The sequence below is a fragment of the Schistocerca gregaria genome, chromosome 8 (genome assembly GCF_023897955.1).
Source record: "Schistocerca gregaria isolate iqSchGreg1 chromosome 8, iqSchGreg1.2, whole genome shotgun sequence".
In the NCBI taxonomy this organism is placed as follows: Eukaryota; Metazoa; Arthropoda; class Insecta; order Orthoptera; family Acrididae; genus Schistocerca; species Schistocerca gregaria.
The window spans coordinates 71,560,401-71,581,995 of NC_064927.1; the positions used below are offsets into that span (position 1 = coordinate 71,560,401).

Below are 21,595 nucleotides of genomic sequence, written 5' to 3' on the forward strand. Positions count from 1 at the left end.
AGAGTGCTTCACTAGCATTTTGCGCAAGGTCCAGGTTCTTAAAATGTGGAGCAAGCGATTTCCTACAATGTAGTCCGCGCGTAGGAGTAAAAGGCATTATTTGAAATGGTTTTTTTCCCTTTTTATTGGCTTCTAGCATATAAACTTTTTAGCCATCTATATGAAATGTAATTGAAACCACGTTCAACAGATTATGATTCTGTGGTGTTGTCGATACGCAATGTTAATATAGCGAGCTTTCTTGAAAATGCCCGTATTGATTTCGTCCGAATATAGTATGGCTACGACAGCGTATAAATGCGGGAATGCTGATTTTTTTCCATCTACATTTTTTTGAGAATAAAATGAGTGTATCATGTAAATATAGCCCACTGGAAAAAAGGCCATCAATGAAAATCATGTAAAGTGGAGTCCAACAACAAAACCTGACTATTGTGCAGGGGATAAACTTTTTTACTAAGCAAAACGGGTTAAAATCTTCGACACGAATGATTTGTCTATTTTTACAAGCTAAGTAGATTCGGGACGGTGTCGAGGACAGCAAATTCCGCACGAGGGACATGGTCTAAAAATATCTAAATTAGAGCAGTGTACTTTGTCGTCCAAGTAATTAGACCGCGTGTAGAACAACTGACGAATATGCCACTGTCGTTCCCGTTTTTGTCTAGAACGTTGAATACAATTTCATTAAACAATTAAAGGTCTTACACAAGCATAGCTATTTTTAGCAGTACGGTTTATTTTAATTTGTGCCGATACTACAAGTACTACCATTGTTTGAATCGGTCAACTCCTACTAGTACTGCATCCTGAGCGAATATATTTAAGAACGGTAAGCGGAGTGCTTTGAAAATTGTAAAGACTGTGACAGGGCTCCCCCGCACTAACGAGCGTAGTTTGTATCAGTGCAGAGAAGTGTGAATGTAAGGTATCTTGTAATAGAGGGTTTTAGCAAATATAGATCGCATCATTGCTTAAATTATTGAGCGACAATGAATGAAAACGAAGTGAAGTATTGTTCTAATTGGTAAGTTAGGTTAGTAGCATAGCTGTCATACGGCGCGCTAACAGACGAATTGAATGTTGAAGTAATAACCATGTTTTTGTTTTAGCAAAAGAGAAATCCCAGGGGGAAATTTCATGATGCATATAATTCACTGTCAGCGAAAGCTTGCTCTTTGCCAGAAGTGTGATGAGCCAGTTCCGCATAGTGAATATGCGGCTCACAATGCGAATTTTCATTCCATAGTCGAATGTCCGGACTGTGGTCTTCAGTTGGAACAAAGATATTTGCAAGAACATAAGGTGTGTTGTTTATTACAAGTGCTTCTGGAATTTTGTGTTGTATTTTTAAACCGTTTTATTTCCGGGTTAGAAATGGTAGAGGTTTGCGGAAGTCTTGACTGTTCATCAGTGGACTCTGCGCTTTATACGTAATTTACTAAGTCTTCTGTCGCATTCATGCATGGATGAATTCTACCAGTTTCTGAAAACAGTTGTTAAATGATAATAGCGGTTCGTATGTGTGTGTACGTAACTTATTTTTGCGATAGTTGATGGTGGCATGTTGAATGTTGTTATATTTAGTGGTTGGCCTACCTTGTGTTTTCTAGTTCACATCACTGATGATGTTTTTTTTGTTAAATTCTGCTAACGTAGACAAGTAACCATCGAACATCAAATTGCCTTGTCATCCTTAAATTTTGGTAGACACGTATTCATGCTTCAACAGATTTGCTATTTCAGCAAATGATTCTCTTATTTTTTTGTATTGGTTTGAGATTCGTGTGACCAATCAAAAATTATGGCAAGATAATGATACCTACTGATTTTCACCTTTATGCCTGTGGAAATGATAGTCCTGAAAGGAGGTGGTTGAACCTTTTTGCTTCCATTGAGTGCCAAGAGCTCCATATCTAGTGTAAATTTTTGCAAGTTTGTAGGCTGATTCTGGTGAATTGATGAACCATTGTCTGAGTTATTGCGTTTTCTATTCATCATTAATAATAAGTTGTTTTGTGGTGTGCTCTTCAAATTTATTTGTTTAATGGAATTAATATTTCTCTCTGCCTGGTGGAATGCGTGTTCCTGACAAATTCTTTATGTAATAAAATGGAATACTTACTGCCGTCTTTACGATGTTATTTATTATATGGTTACCAGTTTTGGTGCTTCAGTGCACCATCATCAGGCCTTAACTGATGCTAAGGGGTTAACTCCAATTGTATGTACAATTCATCAGTGGCCAACACCTATGAACTGGTTTTCGCAGACTACCTGTAATGACGACATTGTCTCTCCAGCCATCAACTACCAACTGTTGAATTATGTTTATGATAGACATTACCCCACCCCCTCCGCCAGCATGACTTAAGGCCTGAAGATGGCACACTGAAGCACCAAATCTGGTACATTGTAAGGACCGCTGTAGGTGTGCCACTTTATTACATAAGTGAACGGCTGATGGACATTAAAAAAAATCTTTATGCTGGCCAGAGAAATAAATATAAGAATAATATTTTATGTCATGTGCTTGACATTGTTTATTTTTGTCAAGAAGTCAACAAAATAATTACAAATACAATTCTCTCCTCCCCCTGTTAACTTTAAATTAGCTATGTACTTGGCTATGGTCTATCCAAATTTTGGTTTCCTCTCAGCCAATTAACTGATTAATGCCTCAATACACCATTTTTTTCTAATTTTGAGTAATTATTGTGTAATTTTTTTTGGTGCGTAAGCATGGCATTCATTATTATTTTTGAAAATTGTATTTTGTTTGGCCCCTTTACCATTGTGTCTAATGAACTCTAATGTAAATTGGGATGACAGAAGTCATGGGGAACCTCCAAATATTGTGTTCGACTTCCTTTTGCCCGGCATAGTGCAGCAACTCAACACAATGTGAACTCAATAAGTCACTGTAAGTCCCCTGCAGAAATATTGAGCCATGCTGCCTGTATAGCCATCCAAAACTGTTGCTGGTACAGGGTTTTGTGCGCAAACTGATCTCTCGGTTATGTTCCATAAATTTATGATAGAATTTGTGTCAAGCGATCTGGGTGGCTAAATCATTTGCTTAAAGTGTCCAGAATATTCTTCAAGCTAATTGTGAAAGTTGTGGCTCGGTAACGTGCACATTGTCATCCACAAAAATTCCATTGTTGTTTGGAAACGTAAAGTTGTGAATGACTGTACAAGGTCTCCAAGAAGCTGAACATACCCATTTCCAGCCAATGATTGGTTCAGTTGAACCAGAGGACCCACTCCATTCAATGAAAAGACAGTCCACACGATTATGGAGCCACCACCAGCTTGCACAGTGCCTTATTGACAAGTTGGGTCCATGGCTTTATTTGGTATGTGCCATGCTCAAACCCTACCATCCACTCTTACCAACTGAAATCGGAACTCAGCTAAGCAGGTCACAGTTTTCTGGTCATCTAGGGTCCAACCCGAAATGGTCACAAGCTGAGGAGAGGTTCTGCATACAATGTCGTACTGTTAGTAGAGGCATTTGTGACTGTCATCTGCTGCCATAGCTCATTAACCCAAAATTTCGGCGCACTGCCCTAACAGATGTTTGTCGTATGGCCCACATTCATTTCTGTATTTATTTAGCCCAGTGTTGCTTGTTTATTAACACTGACAACACAACGTAACTGCCGCTGCTCTCGGTCTTTAAGTGAAGGCTGTCGGCCACTGCATTATACATAGTAATACCTGAAATACCTGATGATTCACAAACCATTTATCAAGATGTAACCTTACATTAGACTTTGCAGCATGGAATGTAACACATTTCACAAGATGCATGATAACACTTAGTAGATTGTATTTTAACAAGGTGGTGTACTCCATTATAATGGATATTTGGAGGTACTAAGTTCATTCTGCTCAGGGTTATAGCACTTGGTGTTCTTATCTTCAGAGCTGTTGATAATCCCAGTGTTGTTCCTCACATCAAACCTAAATAGGAAATACCTGGTGAAAGTTCCAGTATAAAAATCACATGTTGACCATCGCATCACTTTGGCAGAATGTGCAATAGGGCCACCACCACATATTTGATCTGACTCAAATTGTGTATAGGATTTGATGCTGGTGAAGAGATCTGCTACTCCCATAGCATGGTTGCAGAGATGAACGATAGTTGGTTGAGGAATGCATAAATGCTTAACTGCATTCTATGTTTGCCACTATAGGGTGTGGATTAGCATCTTCTGATATGTTTATACCACTTGTCACCGGACTACCATCATTCCATCCCAGAAGAGTAATTTCATTGCCCAAAGTTTGTACTGCATGAGGGGAACCACGTGGACTTTTGGCAAGGTTTGTAAGTGAAGCATTTCTTGTGCAAAGGCAACAGAGACAGAGAAATGAAATATTTATCTGGATAAATGCAGCTTCCAGGTTAAATAAAACTTGTGGAAAGCTTTTCAGTAACTGAAGTGCCCAACATTTTGCTGATATACGTATCATCGTTTCCTGTATAGAGTGAGAACTTTACTAGATAACTGTAAGACTTTGCACTAAAACAAAATTTAAAACCAAATCTTATAGGTTTTCCTCTAATGAACTGCCATCAAATGCCCCCACCACTCCCAGTTTAGTTCAATGGTCTTGGCCAAAAGAAAGTGGAACCCATGGGTACAGAATATTGCTTGAACTTAATATTAGTAGCCTATTTCATATACTTACCTGGTGAATCAATTTCTAAATCATCCATCATTCAGATGTAGAAATGTGTGTGTAGTTTCAAATCAATTTCCTTATTACAGCTGTAGAGACAGCACAGTTGTTAGTACCTTTTTCAGTCTCCAATAAAGTGTTTGAAGTGGCAGTTTAATGTGTCCATAAAACAGTACAATCCCAAATAAGTATGCTATGTAATGTGCCTAGTAACAGTTCAAAATTTGTATAGACTTTGATTGTAGAACACTTGAAAATTTCGTTACAAATGTGATCCATTTCATTGTCTAAACTATTTTGAGTTAATCAATAGGTGTGGCAGTGTTTTGCTGCATTCTGTGGACAACTGTTGGTCTTGGTTCTATATTTAAATCAAAAGGACATTCCTAAATTAGCTTTTTACCTTTATTTTTCTTGGCACGTGAATTCAACTGTAAATATTTTACTTTTGAAATTTGTTGTTATAAACTTATGCCAACCAACACCTTCAAAGCTGCATCCTAGTACCTGAAATTGAAGATATTAACCATTATCTCAGTGACTCTCACCTCATCACCACTTGGATCCCTGCTCACTGTTGATGCTACTTCCCTACAACATCTATATACCCCATGCCCGTGTTATGCTGTCTTCATTGCTCAAAACCCACCAACTTATTACATGCTCACACATAACTGTTTTAACTTTGAGGGGGAGGTATACAGGGTGTCCATAGTTAAAGTTCCAGTTTCAAAATGCTGTAGAAAGAAAAGCACTGCTGAAAATGATGTCAAATTTGAACAACATATTATTGACACAGATCGGAAAGGTAGTGAACAAAAAGAAATTAATGCAAATTTGAGTAATAGGTAGTGCTGTAAGCATCAAAATACACATTGACAGGCACATGGGCGTACCCTCAGTTTGCATCGCATACACCCAACGTGACTGTCTCTGTGAAGAATCTCACACTGCTGGTAAAGCTCTTGCACAAGAATGATGACTGTGCGCTAGTAGCCCTGCAAAAGTTCCGAACACTAAAGGGTATGAAGACAGATTTGGACTGATGTGTGCATAGGGTCTGAAGAAAATGATAACCCCAGTTCGTAAGACGATCATTTTCTAAGGTGCTGAAATTATGCTGCTTAATCGAACTGGCAACATTTTACCTACATAAGTTTGCTTCCAGTTTAGGACTGTTGTGGCCTGTACAGTTTCTTTAATGCTTGATAAAGTGTACTTGGTCTCATTTTTGGTTCCTGCAAAGTTCATTTAATATTTGACTTTTTCAGAAGAAAAATCTTATCTAAAGGAGGCAGTGTGGATTCTGGACACACAGATCTTGTAAAACTCAACTCACTACATCTACATCTCTGTTCTCAGAGAGACCCAGAGGGCTACTGATAATGGCTCCCCTTTCAGGAGGCATGTAGTACAGTTGTACACTATTTCTTTGTGATAAATACGAGATTATGGAATATTGATCAAGCTTTGTGACTAGATTCGGGACTTCCTACCTGGTAGTGCTCAAAATGTCAATGTTAATGGGTGAGATCTTCACTTGCAAAATTAACTTCTTGAGTACCCCGAGGGAGTGATACAGGGCTGTTAACATTAGAAATACATATAAATGATCTGATGGATGGTGTCAGAAGCTCCGTGAGGTGTTTGCAGATGATGCTAATGTATACGGGAAAGGAGTGAAGTCAAAAACCAGCAGCAAAATGCAGGACAACCTGCAGAGAATCGACACATGGTGGGGGGGGGATTGGAAATAGACTCTCAGTATGCATAAAAGTAAAGTAGTGTGCATAAGTAGTTGTAAGTACTAATTACCCCTGTGATGTAATATTTATAACAAATCACAGTAAAAACTATTAAATTTGTAGATGTATGCATCTGGAGTAATCTAAAGTAAAGCAGCCATATAAAACTAAAAGTAGGACTGCAGATCCCAAATTGAAAGTCATTGGAACAATCATAAGAAAATATGATTCATTCATAAAAGAGAATGTATTACTCTCCTTTTACATACTGCTGGACTTAACTTGTCAGTCCGGGAGCCTTATCAGGTATAATCAATAGGAGAAAGAGAGAAGATGTGGAGAATGGCATGTTTCTTTAAGAGTTCAATTATTAAATGCGAGAATGTTGTGGAAATACTCATCAGACTGCCAGATGGTACATGATGTTACATGTCATGGAGATGTTATAAGAAGAGATAGGCAACATTTCACCTCCTTCAGTATACCTTTTGCAGATGGCTGTAATGAGGAAATTGGAGAGATCTAATTTTTCCAAAATTAGGCCTCGTATGAGACTTCTTGCTGAACATCATTCATGAACAGAAGAGGGAAGTGGAAGCATAATATACACCGAAGAGCCAAAGAAACTGGTATACCTGCTTAATATCGTGTAGGACCCCTGCGAGCACGCAGAAATACTACAATACAGCATGGCATGGACTTGACTAATGTCTGAAGTAGTGCTGGAGGGAACTGATGCTATGAATCGTGCAATGCTGTCCATAAATCCGTAAGAGTATGAAGGGGTGGAGTGCAGCACATTGCAAGACATCCCAAACATTCTGAATAATGTTCATGTCTGTGGAGTTTGGTGGCTAGCAGAAGTGTTTAAACTCGAAGTGTTTCTGGAGCCACTCTGCAGCAGTTCTGGATGTGTTGGGTGACGCATTGCCCTGGTGAAATTACCAAAGTTCGTCGGAATGCGCAGTGGACATGAATGAACGCAGATGATGAGACATGATGCTTATGCGCGTGTCACTTGTAAGAGTCTTATCTAGATGTGTTGGGGTCCCATATAACTTCCAGTGCACATGTCCCACACCATTATAAAGCCTCCACCAACTTGAACAGTCCCTTGTTGACATGCAGGGACCTTGGATTCATGAGGTTCTCCGCATAACCGTACCCATCCACCAGCTCAGTACTATTTGAAACGACCAGGCAACATGTTTCAAGTCATCAACTCGTGAAATGGTCGTACCGGGAATATCTCTACTTGGTAGCTACCTCGGAGATGCTGTGTCCAATAGCTTGTGCGCCGACTGTAGTACCACATTCAAACTCAGCAGTAACCAATCTTAACAGCTGTATCAGACTTTTGGTGTCTTATATAGGTGTTGCCGACTGCTGTGCCTTATTCTGCCTGTTTGCATATATGTGTATTTGAATACACATGCCTATACCCGTTTCTTTGGTGCTTCAGTGTAAATATATATGTAGATGTAAATAAAATAGAAAGAAACTTCCACATGGGAAAAATATATTAAAAACAAAGATTCCAAGACTTACCAAGCGGGAAAGCGCCGGCAGACAGGCACAATGAACTAAACACGCACACAGAATTACTAGCTTTCGCAACCGATGGTTGCTTCTTCAGGAAGGAGAGGGAAAGACGAAAGGATGTGAGTTTTAAGGGAGAGGGTAAGGAGTCATTCCAATCTCGGGAGCGGAAAGACTTCCCTTAGGGGGAAAACAAAGGACAGGTGTACACTCGCACGCGCGCGCGCACACACACACACACACACACACACACACACACACACACACACACACACACACACACACATCCATCCGCACATACACAGACACAAGCAGACATGCTTGTGTGTGTGTGTGTGTGTGTGTGTGTGTGTGTGTGTGTGTGTGTGTGTGTGCGTGTGTGCGTGTGTGCGTGCGAGTGTACACCTGTCCTTTTTTTTCCCCCCCTAAGGGAAGTCTTTCTGCTCCCGGGATTGGAATGACTCCTTACCCTCTCCCTTAAAACCCACATCCTTTCGTCTTTCCCTCTCCTTCCTGAAGAAGCAACCATCAGTTGCGAAAGCTAGTAATTCTGTGTGTGTGTTTTGTTCATTGTGCCTGTCTGCCGGCACTTTCCCGCTTGGTAAGTCTTGGAATCTTTGTTTTTAATATATTTTTCCCATGTGGAAGTTTCTTTCTATTTTATTTATATATGTAGATGAATTTATAAGGGCTAACGTGGTATTGCTCTCAGCAAATACTAATAATTTTCGACATCTACACAATAATTCTCACCAAAGAATAATTCTAAACTTTTTTCTTAATTTTGCATTAATAAGCTGCTGAGTCTCTCAGGTTGAAATTGTTGTTTATACATCCCAACTACATATAAGATGGTGTGGGTATGCAAGTAGCTGTATGAGCGCCCTAGTGTACAGGGATTGCCCGAGTCCCTTCATGATCAGCACTCTTTACCAGGGCAAGAATTCCCACGTCATAAGCTCTCAGGTGGGGTAGTTGGGGTCTCAGACAAGCCTACCCATAGTACACTGCCATACCAAACCTAATTTTCAGATTCTGCAGTTAATATAAGCAGTTTCCAAATAAAATCTTTTTTTTTTTTTTTTTTTTTTTTTTTTTTTTTTTTTTTTTTTTAAATTGAAACCACATTTGATTGCTGTAGATAATAATTATTAGCAATAGAGAAATTAAATGAAGGTGCCGTTTTCATTCATAGTTAGTGTGGTGTATGGAAAACATATTGTTCAATTTATATGTGGAACAGTAAAAAGTAGTGCTATAAGTAAATTATTATCTGTTTTATTTGGATATCATGGTGTAAACTTGTCAAGTAGGTTGAGAAAATCAATCAATCCTACTGATGCTTAAGATAAACTATCAGGAAATTTGACGATCATTTATTTCAGAAATATTGTGCAGCTTTGACAGTATGTGTGCTTGAAATGTATTCTAGTTCGGTCTCCGGTACCTTAACTGTCAGCCGAGAGGCAGAAAGGCTATATATTGAGTGATCAAAATAGATATTGTATAATCATTCATTGTGTATGTAAAGGAAAAAGTGTGCAGTATTTATGGATCGGCCTTACAGTTTAAGCATAATTGAAGACATGAAGATTTTAGTCTTGGATCAGTGATTAATACATTTATGTCATTGATAGTATTGGGCCAGAGAGAGACGATTTACCAGAACAGCCTAGAAGCTTTATTAGAAAGAATTCAGTTCTGTTGAACTGCTATTTTGTTGCTCGTTCTTCAAATTCTTCCTGCTACCTACTTATAATGTCTTGTTTGTTTTCTCGTGTTGTAGTTATCTAATTTCAAATCATTATGTCATTTCAGAATTCTTCATGCTCAAGGCGTGAGATATGCTGCAGCTATTGTCATATAGAGACAAAAGCTGCAGACCTTGCGGAACATGAGAATTACTGTGGTAGCCGAACAGAAAAATGCGAAGACTGTGGAGAGTATGTAATGCTAAAGTATCAGCAACTGCACAGAGACACAAATCATGGGTTCTTGAAACTGGAAGATGGTAAGAATCCTATTGTATTTCTTCTTAAATGTGTGGGTTTGGGGGGTGGGGGCTGTTCTGTGGTACATAAGTCACTATTACCACCACCATATGTGTATTTTTGCCATTGTTTGAGTGATATCTGAAGATGGTTTCTGTACTGTTTTTATCACAATAAAAGCTGTAGTTGAAAATTAAAAAGTTGTGCAGAAACAGCTATGGCTGGAACATGAAGAGGCTGCTAAAATTAGTGTCGGAAACTTTGATTTGGAATTTGAATTTGTGTATGAAACAATGAGGGCTACCTCAGTTTATCACCTTAAGCGTTTTGTTACTGCCAGGTAGAAGCCTTTCTTTGCATGACTTGGAGTCCTTTTTACTCAGGCTACATTGTAATGAGAGTCATAATAAAAGAACAAAATCATGGTTATGCCAGTACAGTGGGTGGCAAAGTTGCAGTTGATTTGCACACGAGCTGCCCCCAACATGGTGGTTATTCAACAACAGAACTGTGGTTCTACCTCCAAACCTATCTTCTACAAATTGTTATTATTAAATGCCTCTTTGTGTGCTGTAATCGGCCCCTATAGCAGGGATCCACAGGGGGCTGCAGGCAGCTTTGTGGGTCACAAAGGTAGTTGAGGCTCTCGGTAAGTTAAGATTTGATGCTTTGTATAAATAGAACACCAACATCCAAATATTGGTTTCAAAATGTTCTGTTTTCACGATCACCAGTTCAATACTTCAGAGATATAACCATTGTTTTGACTCCATAGCACCGCTATCAGCAGTGCATATTTGAATTTTTGAGATGTAATATCTCCAGTAGTATTTTTGTGAAAGAAACAGAACTAGGTCATCTCATACGACTATCATACTCTCTCGAGCATTTATTTATTTATTTATTTATTTTTTTAAAAAAAAGGGGGTAATAATAATTTCATGAGCAATTTTCAGTGGATAATTTTAAGGAGCATTGGCCAAAAAAATACACACTCAAAAGAAATGTGAAGTTTAGTTTTCTGTATCTCCAAAAATAAGTGCAGAATAAACATGAAACTTTACACGCAACAGATTACCAATACAAATAAAATTTCATTCTCCTACAGATTGAGGGCAGAGATGGCGATTTTTCTAAGAACACCAAACATTGTTATTTTTGGACTACTTTTATAAACAAGAGTCTTCTGTAAACTCATATAAACTCTTTTTATTGGGAAAAAAACATGTTCTAAACTACCTAAAAGAAACTGTATGTGGTTTTGAAAGGCCCTAAAAAATGAGGCCACTGCGGGAGTGCATTGAAAATGGGGTCTATATTTTACAAGTACTCAAATTAAATCTGGCATCTTTTATTATGTCCCACAATATTTTTTAGTTTCATCTGTGGAAAGTAATATCAAAAGTCCTGATGGCCATGAAATGAGTTGTAGCCACAAAAACTGCAAATAATTAGTTCTTTTTTTAAGACATCTCTACAGCATTCAGCTCTTCAAAATGCATTTATAAAAATATGAAATAGAATAAGGAAAAAACAGGTCTCTCTTTTTTGTGGCTCTAATAATTTGAGGTAATCACATATGAAAAGTGTAATTTTATGGTTTCTGTTTTATTAAAACTTCTTCTCAAACATTCCCATCAGTGACATCATCTGGCCAGCAGTATGGTTTTCCTTGTGACATGCTACAGCAAATTACGTAAACCTGTAAAAAAAAAAAAAAAAAAAAAAAAAAAAAAAATGTTCATGTAGTGTGACATAAACATAAGCTTAAGAGTCCTAAAAGAGACCGTTTCTATCTTCGGTCTCTGACACATATGGAAATCTATCATCAGGCTTGGGATCGTGAGTAAAGAAGCGCTTATCAGATTTGGGAACCTGTGGTACAGAAATCTACCTGTGGCTGCTGTTACACAGCTATCGGACATGGCACCTATGTTAAGGATGCTGGTTTTCGCACTTTAAAAGGAATCAGCAGTGGACCATAGCAACACATCTATACAGTTCTTCATCAGTACCCTAAATTTCCTCATAAATTGCAGACTATGCTAAATATGCTGTATCCCCCTGTGGGTTCGAGGGTTAGAATAGGCCCGCGGTATTTCTGCCTGTCGTAAGAGGCGACTAAAAGGAGTCTCAAACTTTTCGGCCTTATGTGATGGTCCCCTGTTGGGTTTCACTTCCATCTCTCAAAATTTTCTGAAGAGCGATCCTATTGGGGAACGGCGCCTTACTTGGTGCATTGTGTCCATATTGCGATCAGACCTTTCGCCAGCTTATCTGCCATTGAATTGCAGTCCTGCCCACTCTCCATCTCTTGGGCATGACTCTGTTTCTGTGTGCAGATTACACCTTGCACTGTGCAGTGCCTCTTTCTGCACTGACGGCGACCATGGACCACGTGTTACCTAACATCCAGCACGGTAGCCAGTCCGTTGTGGTGGGGCCGCCATGTACCCTGTTGGTTGTAGCTCCCTGACAACACAGGGATCGCTCTACTGATGCCTGCGCCGTTAACTCCCCACATATGCCAAGGAGTAGATCCTCCTGGGGTATCGGGACTCCCGGCAATGGCCATACTGCCAGGTGGCTCTTGCCGTGGCTGGATGGCGCCTGTGGGGAGGGCCCTTGGTCGGAGTAGATGGCATCAGGGCGGATGACCCGCTATGAACCGTGGTACATCGTCTCTCGCTGGTGGCCAGCCGCCAGCAGTCTCTAAGCGTTCTCGGGCTCAGTTTAACGCTCAGAAGTACGATCCGAAAACGTTTCACTCCCTGGCCACACCGTGGGAGGAACGTAAGTCTCAGGATGGCAGTAGTAGTTATTCGCCCCAATTCTTAGTATGTACGAGAGCTGATGGGGAGTCTCTTCTCTCCACAAAGCCTCAGTTCTTCGTAGAGCATTGGGGAGATGGAGGGCTTGTCAAAAATGCACTCTGAGTCAGTCCTGATACAAACAGCATCTTCTGCCCTGTCACGACGGTTACTCGCTTGTGACAAGTTGGGGGATGTTGCCGTTACGATAACACCCCATAAGAATTTAAATATGGTCCAGGGAGTTATTCACCATAGGGATCTTCTTTTGCAGTCTGATGACGAGCTGCGCGCCAATTTAGAGCGCCGAGGTGTACATTTCGTCCGCCGTGCATCGGGGTCAGAAGGAAAATCAGATCGCTACCGGTACCTTCATCTCAGCCTTTGAAGGGGATACATTACCGGAAAAGGTCAAGGTGATGGTCTACCGATGTGACGTTAAGCCCTATATCCCTCCCCCGATGTAGTGCTTTAAGTGCTGGAAGTTTGGCCATATGTCTTCTCACTGCACTTCCAGCCTCACATGTCGAGATTGCGGACGCCCATCACATCCCAATACGCCATGTGCCCCGCCTCCCATCTGTGTCAACTGCGGGTAGCACCATTCACCTTGCTCGCCAGACTGCCCAATCTTCTAGAAAGAGCGTAAAATCATGGAATACAAGACCCTGAACCGACTGACCTATACTGAGGCCAAAAGGAAATACGACCGACTCCATCCTGTGAGAATGACATCTTCCTACGCTGCTGCTACAACACCTGTGCTAGCCCCGTCCGTTTCTCGAATTGCGGCCAGATCAACGAGTAGTAAAACTCCTCCTGCCCCCTCACCAGTGGGGGGGGGGGGGGGGGGGCCTCCCCAACGGGTTGCTCCTGCGCCACCTACCTCAGGAGCAACATCATCCTACCCATCGGGGACGTCCGTCCCCACTTTTATGCCAGAGAAGTGTCCAACTTCTTCGGCTTCTCTCCCTTGGGTCCCTCCCTTCCCAGGTTTCCACCAGCGGGAAGGCTGCCGACCGACAGTGGCGTAAGTGCCCACAATCAGCTGGTCGTAGGGCTTCACGATCCTCCTCTGTCCCGGAGACTGAATCAGTGAAGCCCTCCCAACCAGTGCGACCCAAGGAACGGCGTGAGAAACCCAAGAAGAAGAGCTCCAAGCCCAAGGAACTCGCGGAGGCAGCCATCCCACCGCAACCTTCCAGCTCTGCGTCGGAGGACGAGGTGGAGATTCTGGCATCCGCTGAGGACCTCGATCTCGCCGGTCCCTCAGACACCATGGAAAGCACTATCCCAGGTGCTCAATCGGAGGCAGCAGGTGACCCTGTGGCGTAATCTTCCCATTCCCGTCACGCCTTTCTCAGCCATGGACAACACCATCCTCCAGTGGAACGTCACCAGTTTCTTCCAACATCTAGCTGAACTCTGCCAACTTATCAGCCTTCACCCTTTCCTCTGCATTGCTCTGCAGGGAACTTGGTTTCCAGCAATGTGAACCCCCGCTCTCCGTGGCTATCGGGGTTATTTTAAGAACCGGACAGCTTATGAAAGGGTGTCTGGTGGCGTCTGCATATATGTCCTGAACTCTCTTCACAGCTCTTTAGAGGCTGTCGCTTTTCGGGTGTGGACGCCACAGGCTGTTAACGTCTGCAGTCTTTACCTTCTACCGGATGATGATGTCGCACAGCATGTCTTGGCTGCTCTGATAGCCCAATTTCTGCCAACTTTCTTGTTACTGGGCAACTTTAACGCCCATAACCCTCTGTGGGGTGGGTCAGTGGCAACAGGTGAGGCGCCACGGTTGAGCATTTAATGGCGCAGCTCGTTCTCTCGACATTAAATGATGGTGCCTTCACACACATCAGTGTGGCACATGGCACATACTCCGCCATTGGCCTTTCGATCTGTAGCCCTAGCCTCTTACCGTCTGTCCAATGGAGAGTGCATGACGACCTGTGTGGTAGTGACCACTTTCCAATCTTCCTGTCACTGCCACAGCGTCAACCTTCAGGGCACCCTAGCAGATGGGCTATGAATAAGGCTGACTGGGACTTGTTCTCCTCCACTGCCGCTATTGAGCCTCTCTCTAACAATGACATTAATGCAGTGATTCAGTCGGTCACCACAGGCATCGTTACTGCCGCCGAATTTGCCATTCCCCGTTCTTCTGGGTCGCCGCCATTCCCTGTTCTTCTGGGTCCCCTCGGCGGCGGACTGTGCCTTGGTGGTCGCCTGAGATTGCTGAAGCGATTAAAGATCGACGGCGGGCGTTCCAGCGTCACAAGCGCCATCCCTCCATAGACCACCTTATCACCTTCAAACGGCTGCGTGCACGAGCCCGCCTCCTTATCCGCCAAAGCAAGTGGGAGTGCTGGGAGCGGTATGTGTCCACCATTGGCCTCCATGTCACTCCACCTCAGGTCTGGGCCAAGATTCGACGCGTCTACAGCTATGGGACCGCTGTCAGCATCCCTGGACTCTCACTGAATGGAGCAGTTTGTACTGGCTCAGACGTCATTGCAAACCGCTTGGCAGTGCATTTTGCAATGAGTTCCGCTTCTGTGAATTACCCCCTGACCTTCCGCTCCATTAAAGAGCGGACGGAACATCGGAGCCTTTCGTTTCACACCCACCATCCAGAATCGTAAAATGTTCCATTCAGTGAGTGGGAATTTTGCAGTGCCGTAGCCGTTTGCCCTGATACCGCTCCTGGGCCAGATAGCATCCACTCTCAGGTGCTGAAACACCTTTTAGTGGACTGCCAGTGACGGCTCCTCGACCTTTACAACCGTATTTGGGTCGAGGGTGAGTTTACATCGCAATGGCGGGAAAGTATTGTTGTTCCCATTCTGAAACCAGGGAAGAACCCTTTGGAGGTGGACAGCTATCGTCCCATTAGCCTCACCAACATTCTTTGCAAGTTGCTTGAACGGATGGTGAGCCGGGGCTTGAATTGGGTACTGGAGTCTCGGGGCCTTCTGGCTCCGTCTCAGGGTGGGTTCCGTAAAGGCCGCTCTGCCGCCGACAATCTCGTGAGCCTGGAGTCGGCCATCCGTAAGTGCCTTTGCCCGCCGTCAGCATCTGGTTGCTGTCTTTCGACATGTGGAAGGCGTATGATACGACATGGCGTCATCTCATTCTTTCTACGCTTCATGGGTGGGGTCTTCAGGGCCCTCTGCCGATCTTTATCCGCAATTTTCTGTCGTATCGTACCTTCCGCATGCACATCGCGGCCTCATATAGTCCCTCCCAACTCCAGGAGAACGGTGTGCCACAGGGTTCTGCTTTAAGTGTCTGTCTGTTTTTAATAGCCATTAACGGGCTCGCTGTGGCCGTGGGAAATTCTGTCTCCGCTTCCCTGTATGCTGACGACTTTACTACAGCTCTACTGGCATTGCAGCTGCTGAACGTCAGCTACAGGGTGCAATCCGAAAGGCGCAGTCTTGGGCTGTAGCGCATGGTTTTCAGTTTTCGGCAGCCAAGACCTGTGTTATGCATTTCTGCCGGCGATTCACTGTTCACCCGGAGCCGCGGCTTTATCTTGACGGCGAGCTTCTTACAGTGGTAGAGTCACATAGGTTTTTGGGGGTGGTTTTTGATGCCCGGTTGACTTGGCTGCCTCATATTCGGTAGCTTAAACAGGCGTGTTGGCGGCATCTAAATGCTATGCCATGCCTGAGCCACACCAGGTGGGGCACCGACCGATCTACTCTCCTACGGCTTTACCAGGCGTTAATCCAGTCCCGTGTGGACTATGGGAGACAGGCTTATGGCTCAGCATCCCCATGTGCGTTGCGGGTGCTGGACCCAATACTACACAGTGGGATACGACTTGCCACTGGTGCCTTCCGGACCAGCCCTGTGGACAGCATACTAGTGGAGGCTGGTGTCCCTCCCCTGCGGTTACGGTGCCAACGTTTGCTGGCCGCTTATGCTGCCCATGTTTTTAGCTTGCCTGGGCATCCCAACTATCGTCTCCTGTTCCCGCAATCGGTCGTCCATCTGCCAGAACGTCGGCCCTGGTCAGGTTGTACGATCGCGGTCCGAGTCAAAGAGCTTCTTTCCAGGCTTAGGGTTCTCACTGTCCCACCTCCTTTCCGGGCCACATTGCGTACATCCCCATGGTGTGTTCCTCGCCCTTGCCTTCGGCTCAACTTGGCACAGGGCCCGAAGGACTCAGTCCCTTTGGAGGCCTTCCAACGCTGCTTTTATTCCATCCTGGCCACATATCAGGGCTCTGGCATTGTATACACCGACAGTTCGATGGTTGCTGGTCGTGTCGGTTATGCACTAACTCTACTGGACCATTCCGAACAACATGCTTTGCCGGATGGCTGCAGCATTTGCACTGCTGAGCTGGTCGCCATCTTTCGTGCCCTAGAGTATATCTACTCCTGCTCAGGTGAGTCCTTCGTTATCTGTAGAGATTCCCTGAGCAGTTTACAAGCTCTCGACCAGTGTTTCCCTCGTTCTTGTCTGGTGATGGCTATCCATGAGTCCCTACATACTGTTGCCCGCCCGTTGCGGCCGCTCTGTGGTCTTTGTATGGACCCCCGGTCATGTCGGTATCCCGGTCAATGAACATGCTGACTGCCTGGCCAAACAGGGCACCAGTGACCCCACTCTATACATGGGCCTCCTGGAGACTGATTTGAGGGCAGTCTGACGCCGCAAAGTTATCTCGCTTTGGGATGCTGAATGGCGCGGTCTGGCCACCCCTAACAAACTCCGTGCCGTCATGGACACGACGACTGTGTGGCACTCCTCCTTGCGAGTCTCTCGCAAGGAATTGGTCGTCTTCTGCCAACTGCGCATTGGGCACACACGGATGACCCACGGCCACTTATTGCGCCGTGTGGACTCCCCTCTATGCCGCTGCGCCTTGGAATTGACAGTGGTCCACATTTTGTTGGACTGTCCACTTTTATCTGTGCTCAGGCAGATGTTTGCGCTGCTCTTTTATTAGAAGACTCTGCCATGGTGGATTTGGTTTTGCGTTTTATTCGGGCAGGGGGGTTTTATCATTTAATCTGAGTGTTTGTTTTTTAGTGTTGATTCTGGCTTTTAGCCTCTGATTTTAAACTGAGTTTTAATGTGTTCTTGGTGGATGGCTTTTCCTCTTTTTTTTTCCTCTATGGTCGCCCAACCACCGTCACACTGTGTGTTTTAATTTGTTTTGTCTGGTCTCTTGTCAGAGTATTTCTTGTCCTGTTTTGTCTGCTGTCAGTCCCGTTGTTCGTTTTTTATTCTCTTTGGGTGGTTTTAGTTTTTTGGAAAAAGGGACTGATGACCATAGTAGTCTGGTCCCTTCAATCCCACAAACCAACGAAACATGCTGTACCTGTACCTTAACTAACTGTGGCTGCTGTTACACAGCTATTGGTCATATGCTGTAGGGTGAAGTGGGGTAAGTGTAACCACGTTTTGGCTTTGTTCAAATTTGACACCAAATTGCCAACTTGTTATTGAAGATATTATTTTGAAATTTCTCATGTTCAAAGTTTGACTTATTGACTTTTAAACAATCTACATTTTGTTTTTGAAAAAATAAATTATATGGTCAATTAATTGTTTTCAAAATTTTGTGTTGCGAGGTTACACTTGCGGCATGGTTCGGGGCAAGTGTAACCTCGCACTGTTGTACCCATACAGAGCATTGTAAAAGAGACTTGGGGTAAGTGACCTGATTACCCAATTTTTTACTGAATTTGAGGATTTTTAAATTATTAAAATATCTTAAATTTTACTCGAGATATGAACTTTTTTGCACACGCCTCTTTGTATATTATGAAATACACAGCAAATACACAAAAAATAAGTGTTAGCCTAAACCCTAAAACACTGAAACAGAATGCTTCATAGATGATTTATTTTTGTTTTGGGCCAGTAATTTATTAGTTTAAATTCTACAAAAGTAATATTTTTTCTTCAGTAGGTAATTTAACAAAAATAATAAAATATCTAGTATCAAGAGAAAAGGAAAAATGCACTTTCTAAGTTCACTTTCTACTATTTTTCATGGTAATTGAACTAAAGTTGTTGGCAATTTGTGTTTAACGCTAAACTGCCCTAATTCAGCTTATTATATTCACACTTAGGGCCTGACCATTATTTAGTCACTGAATGTTGTATGAATCAAATGTAAAACCAAATGTCACGTCTCCCCTATGACTCAAAGTAGGCTCAGGCAGCACTGAAATGACATCAGAGGATGGAATTTCCGTCTCATCTCTTCTATCAGGCCAGTAGAATGTGGTGCCAATGCTTTGTCTTATTTTTGCATCTGAGGAAAATCACTTTGGGATCTCCTAAATCACAAATTTTGGTAACTTGGCCAATAAAATGAACTTTCTTACATTTTGTTGCAAAATGACAGACCACCAAATTCGGAGCATGTCACTCACTCGCAGAGTGAAAATGTAGATGTCAATTCAAGTCCAAAAATTAATTACCAATTTATGTCAGATTTGACAGCTTATGGTTAAATATAACAAAAAAAGGAGTAAATTAATATGTGTGATAGGTCGGAGGTAAAAATACAGCTTCTTTAAGGCACCATAAGCCGTGGTTACACTAACCCCATGGTTACACTTAACCCCACTTCACCCTACCTTAAAGGGGAATTAATCTAGCACATCAGTGGCATTACACAATAAAAAGACATACTAATAGTTGTCCAACACTTGAATCCATTACAAAAAATGGCCTGAAGACTGAACTTGTCCAAAATTTACATACTGTGACGATGGTGTAAAACCTGAAGGCTGTTTATACGATGTATGGTGCAGCTGTTATGCAACAATTTCACTGCCATGATCTCAAATATCTTGATTATGGACATTTAAATGGTGAAGTTTATCATCAGTTTGATTCTTTAGTTGTAGCAGAAACACAGACTGAAATATGTCACAGTGAGTTGTGGCAAAAATACACCCTTCCTCCCACCCGCCCCCTTCCCCGCCCTTTTTAAGTTTTTCAAGTTAGTTGGACTATCTCTCACTTCCAAGTCATCAAGACTTCTGATATTGTCTTCCCAGAGGGTACCAAATGCATAATGTGTAAAAAAGATTCAAGTACCAGCAGAACATAGACCCATTTTTAATGCACCTCCACTGTGTCGTCATTTCTGAGGGCCTTATATGCTTGCATTGTGAAACCAAGTACAACCTTTTGTAAAAGTAGACCAGAAATAACCATTTTGAGCATTTGTAAATAAATCGCCATCTTTGCCCTCAGTTCGTAAACTATTGGAAAACTGTAGGAGAACAAAATTTTGTTTTCTAAGAGGAGAAAGATGATGAAATTTCACATTCTAGGACTTTGTGGTGATAAGTAATGTGCGAAGTTTCAGATTTGTCTCGCAATCACTTCCATAGGTATAAAAGCTAAACTTCACATTTTTAAGCATCAATGTCCCTGCACGTGCGCGCGCGCGCGCCCACACACACACACACACACACACACACACACACACACACACACACACTCGAAAATATCGCAAAGTTGCAAGTTGTTGAAAACTCATTGGTGCACCATTGATAGCTGCATCATGGAGTAAAACAAATGAGTATGTCTCTAGAAGTATTGGTGGTAGTGAAACTTTATCAACGTGTATTGGGATCATGTGTGAATATTCATACAAAATTTCATCAAAATCCATATGGTCATGTGGGAACATCAAGACCACTAGGCATGGAATGACCCTTATTTAGAATTTTCGTCTGTCCTCAGATACAATGTTCCTACAGCTGCCTTTTGCAGGCCACAGTTACACTTGGAAACTATCTACATAGGTGTCTTAAGAGTCAATGACCTAGTTGGCTTTGTTCAGCCAAGTCCCCCCCCCCCCCCCCCCCCTTTCCTTGACCCACCAACACCAATATCAAAAAGATTTCCTTTTGGTGCGATAGTGTTTTGACACAGTAGTGTCTGTGCTTCACAAGTAAAATACATCCCTTACTTACAGTTATAGGTGGTTAATTTGCCAAAGTGGCAAAGGTGCCAAGGTGGCAGCATCTTTTTCTGTTAACCCAGTCATTTTAGTTGGTTCTGCCAATTGCATATCAGTGATGTTCACTAAGCCCGGAACTGGGGAGGCGGGGGGCAGCAAACTCAGTTGCCTGCCCCAGATGGCAATTTCAGGGGGCACCCAGTTCCTATTCTTGAAGAAAAAAAATTTTGTTTCATGAAGTGCCCAGCACCCAGCACACTTAGATCTATCAATTATTCATATGATCTTGAAATGCATCCATGTTGATTTCTGAAGATTTTTGAATGCGTTCTGATCTAATCATAGGCTAATTTTTGCACGTCTGCAAGGTGTATATGTTCCCACACGACCATATGGATTTTGATGAAATTTTGTATGAATATTCACACATGCCCCCAATACATGTTGATAAAGTTTCACTACCACCAATACAATACTTCCAGAGATATACTCATTTGTTTGACTCCATGATGCAGCTATCATGGGAATCCCCATTGTCACAACAAGAAATAAAAAGCTTCCTGCAGAGGAATGGGGACAGGGCTTTGAACTGAGCCGAATAAACTCAAACGGTTTATATGGTTGATTGGGTGTGCGAATGATAATTGTTGTTATAATTATTAACGAAATCCATAAATTCAGGAATAACAGAAAAATTTTACCAGAATGCTACACTACTAAGGCCCAGTTATACAGTCCCAGGTTAGCATCCACTTAAGTTCTATTCTCAGAACAGCATGGAAAACGAATTGTACAAACTCATAGTAACGACTAACTGGAGAATATGCAGGATAACTGAACTGTTGATTCTGGCAGGGTTAGTGA

General features: G+C 42.6%; 1 protein-coding gene across 3 annotated transcripts in view; it reads left to right on the top strand.

Annotated features, from left to right (window-relative positions):
• The first annotated feature begins 587 nt into the window (after window positions 1-587).
• Window positions 588-21,595, top strand: part of LOC126284473 (TRAF-type zinc finger domain-containing protein 1-like) — a 79,363-nt gene continuing 58,355 nt past the window's right edge. Inside the window, exons 1-3 of one of the 3 annotated variants that reach the window (XM_049983426.1) lie at window positions 588-1,027; window positions 1,113-1,305; window positions 9,798-9,990. In XM_049983426.1, the coding sequence (XP_049839383.1) occupies window positions 993-1,027; window positions 1,113-1,305; window positions 9,798-9,990 (421 nt within the window). In that variant the 5' untranslated portion in view covers window positions 588-992. Of the gene's footprint in view, window positions 1,028-1,112; window positions 1,306-1,371; window positions 1,516-9,797; window positions 9,991-21,595 lie in introns of those variants that run through there. The other 2 variants (XM_049983427.1, XM_049983428.1) reach the window with 2 other exon arrangements.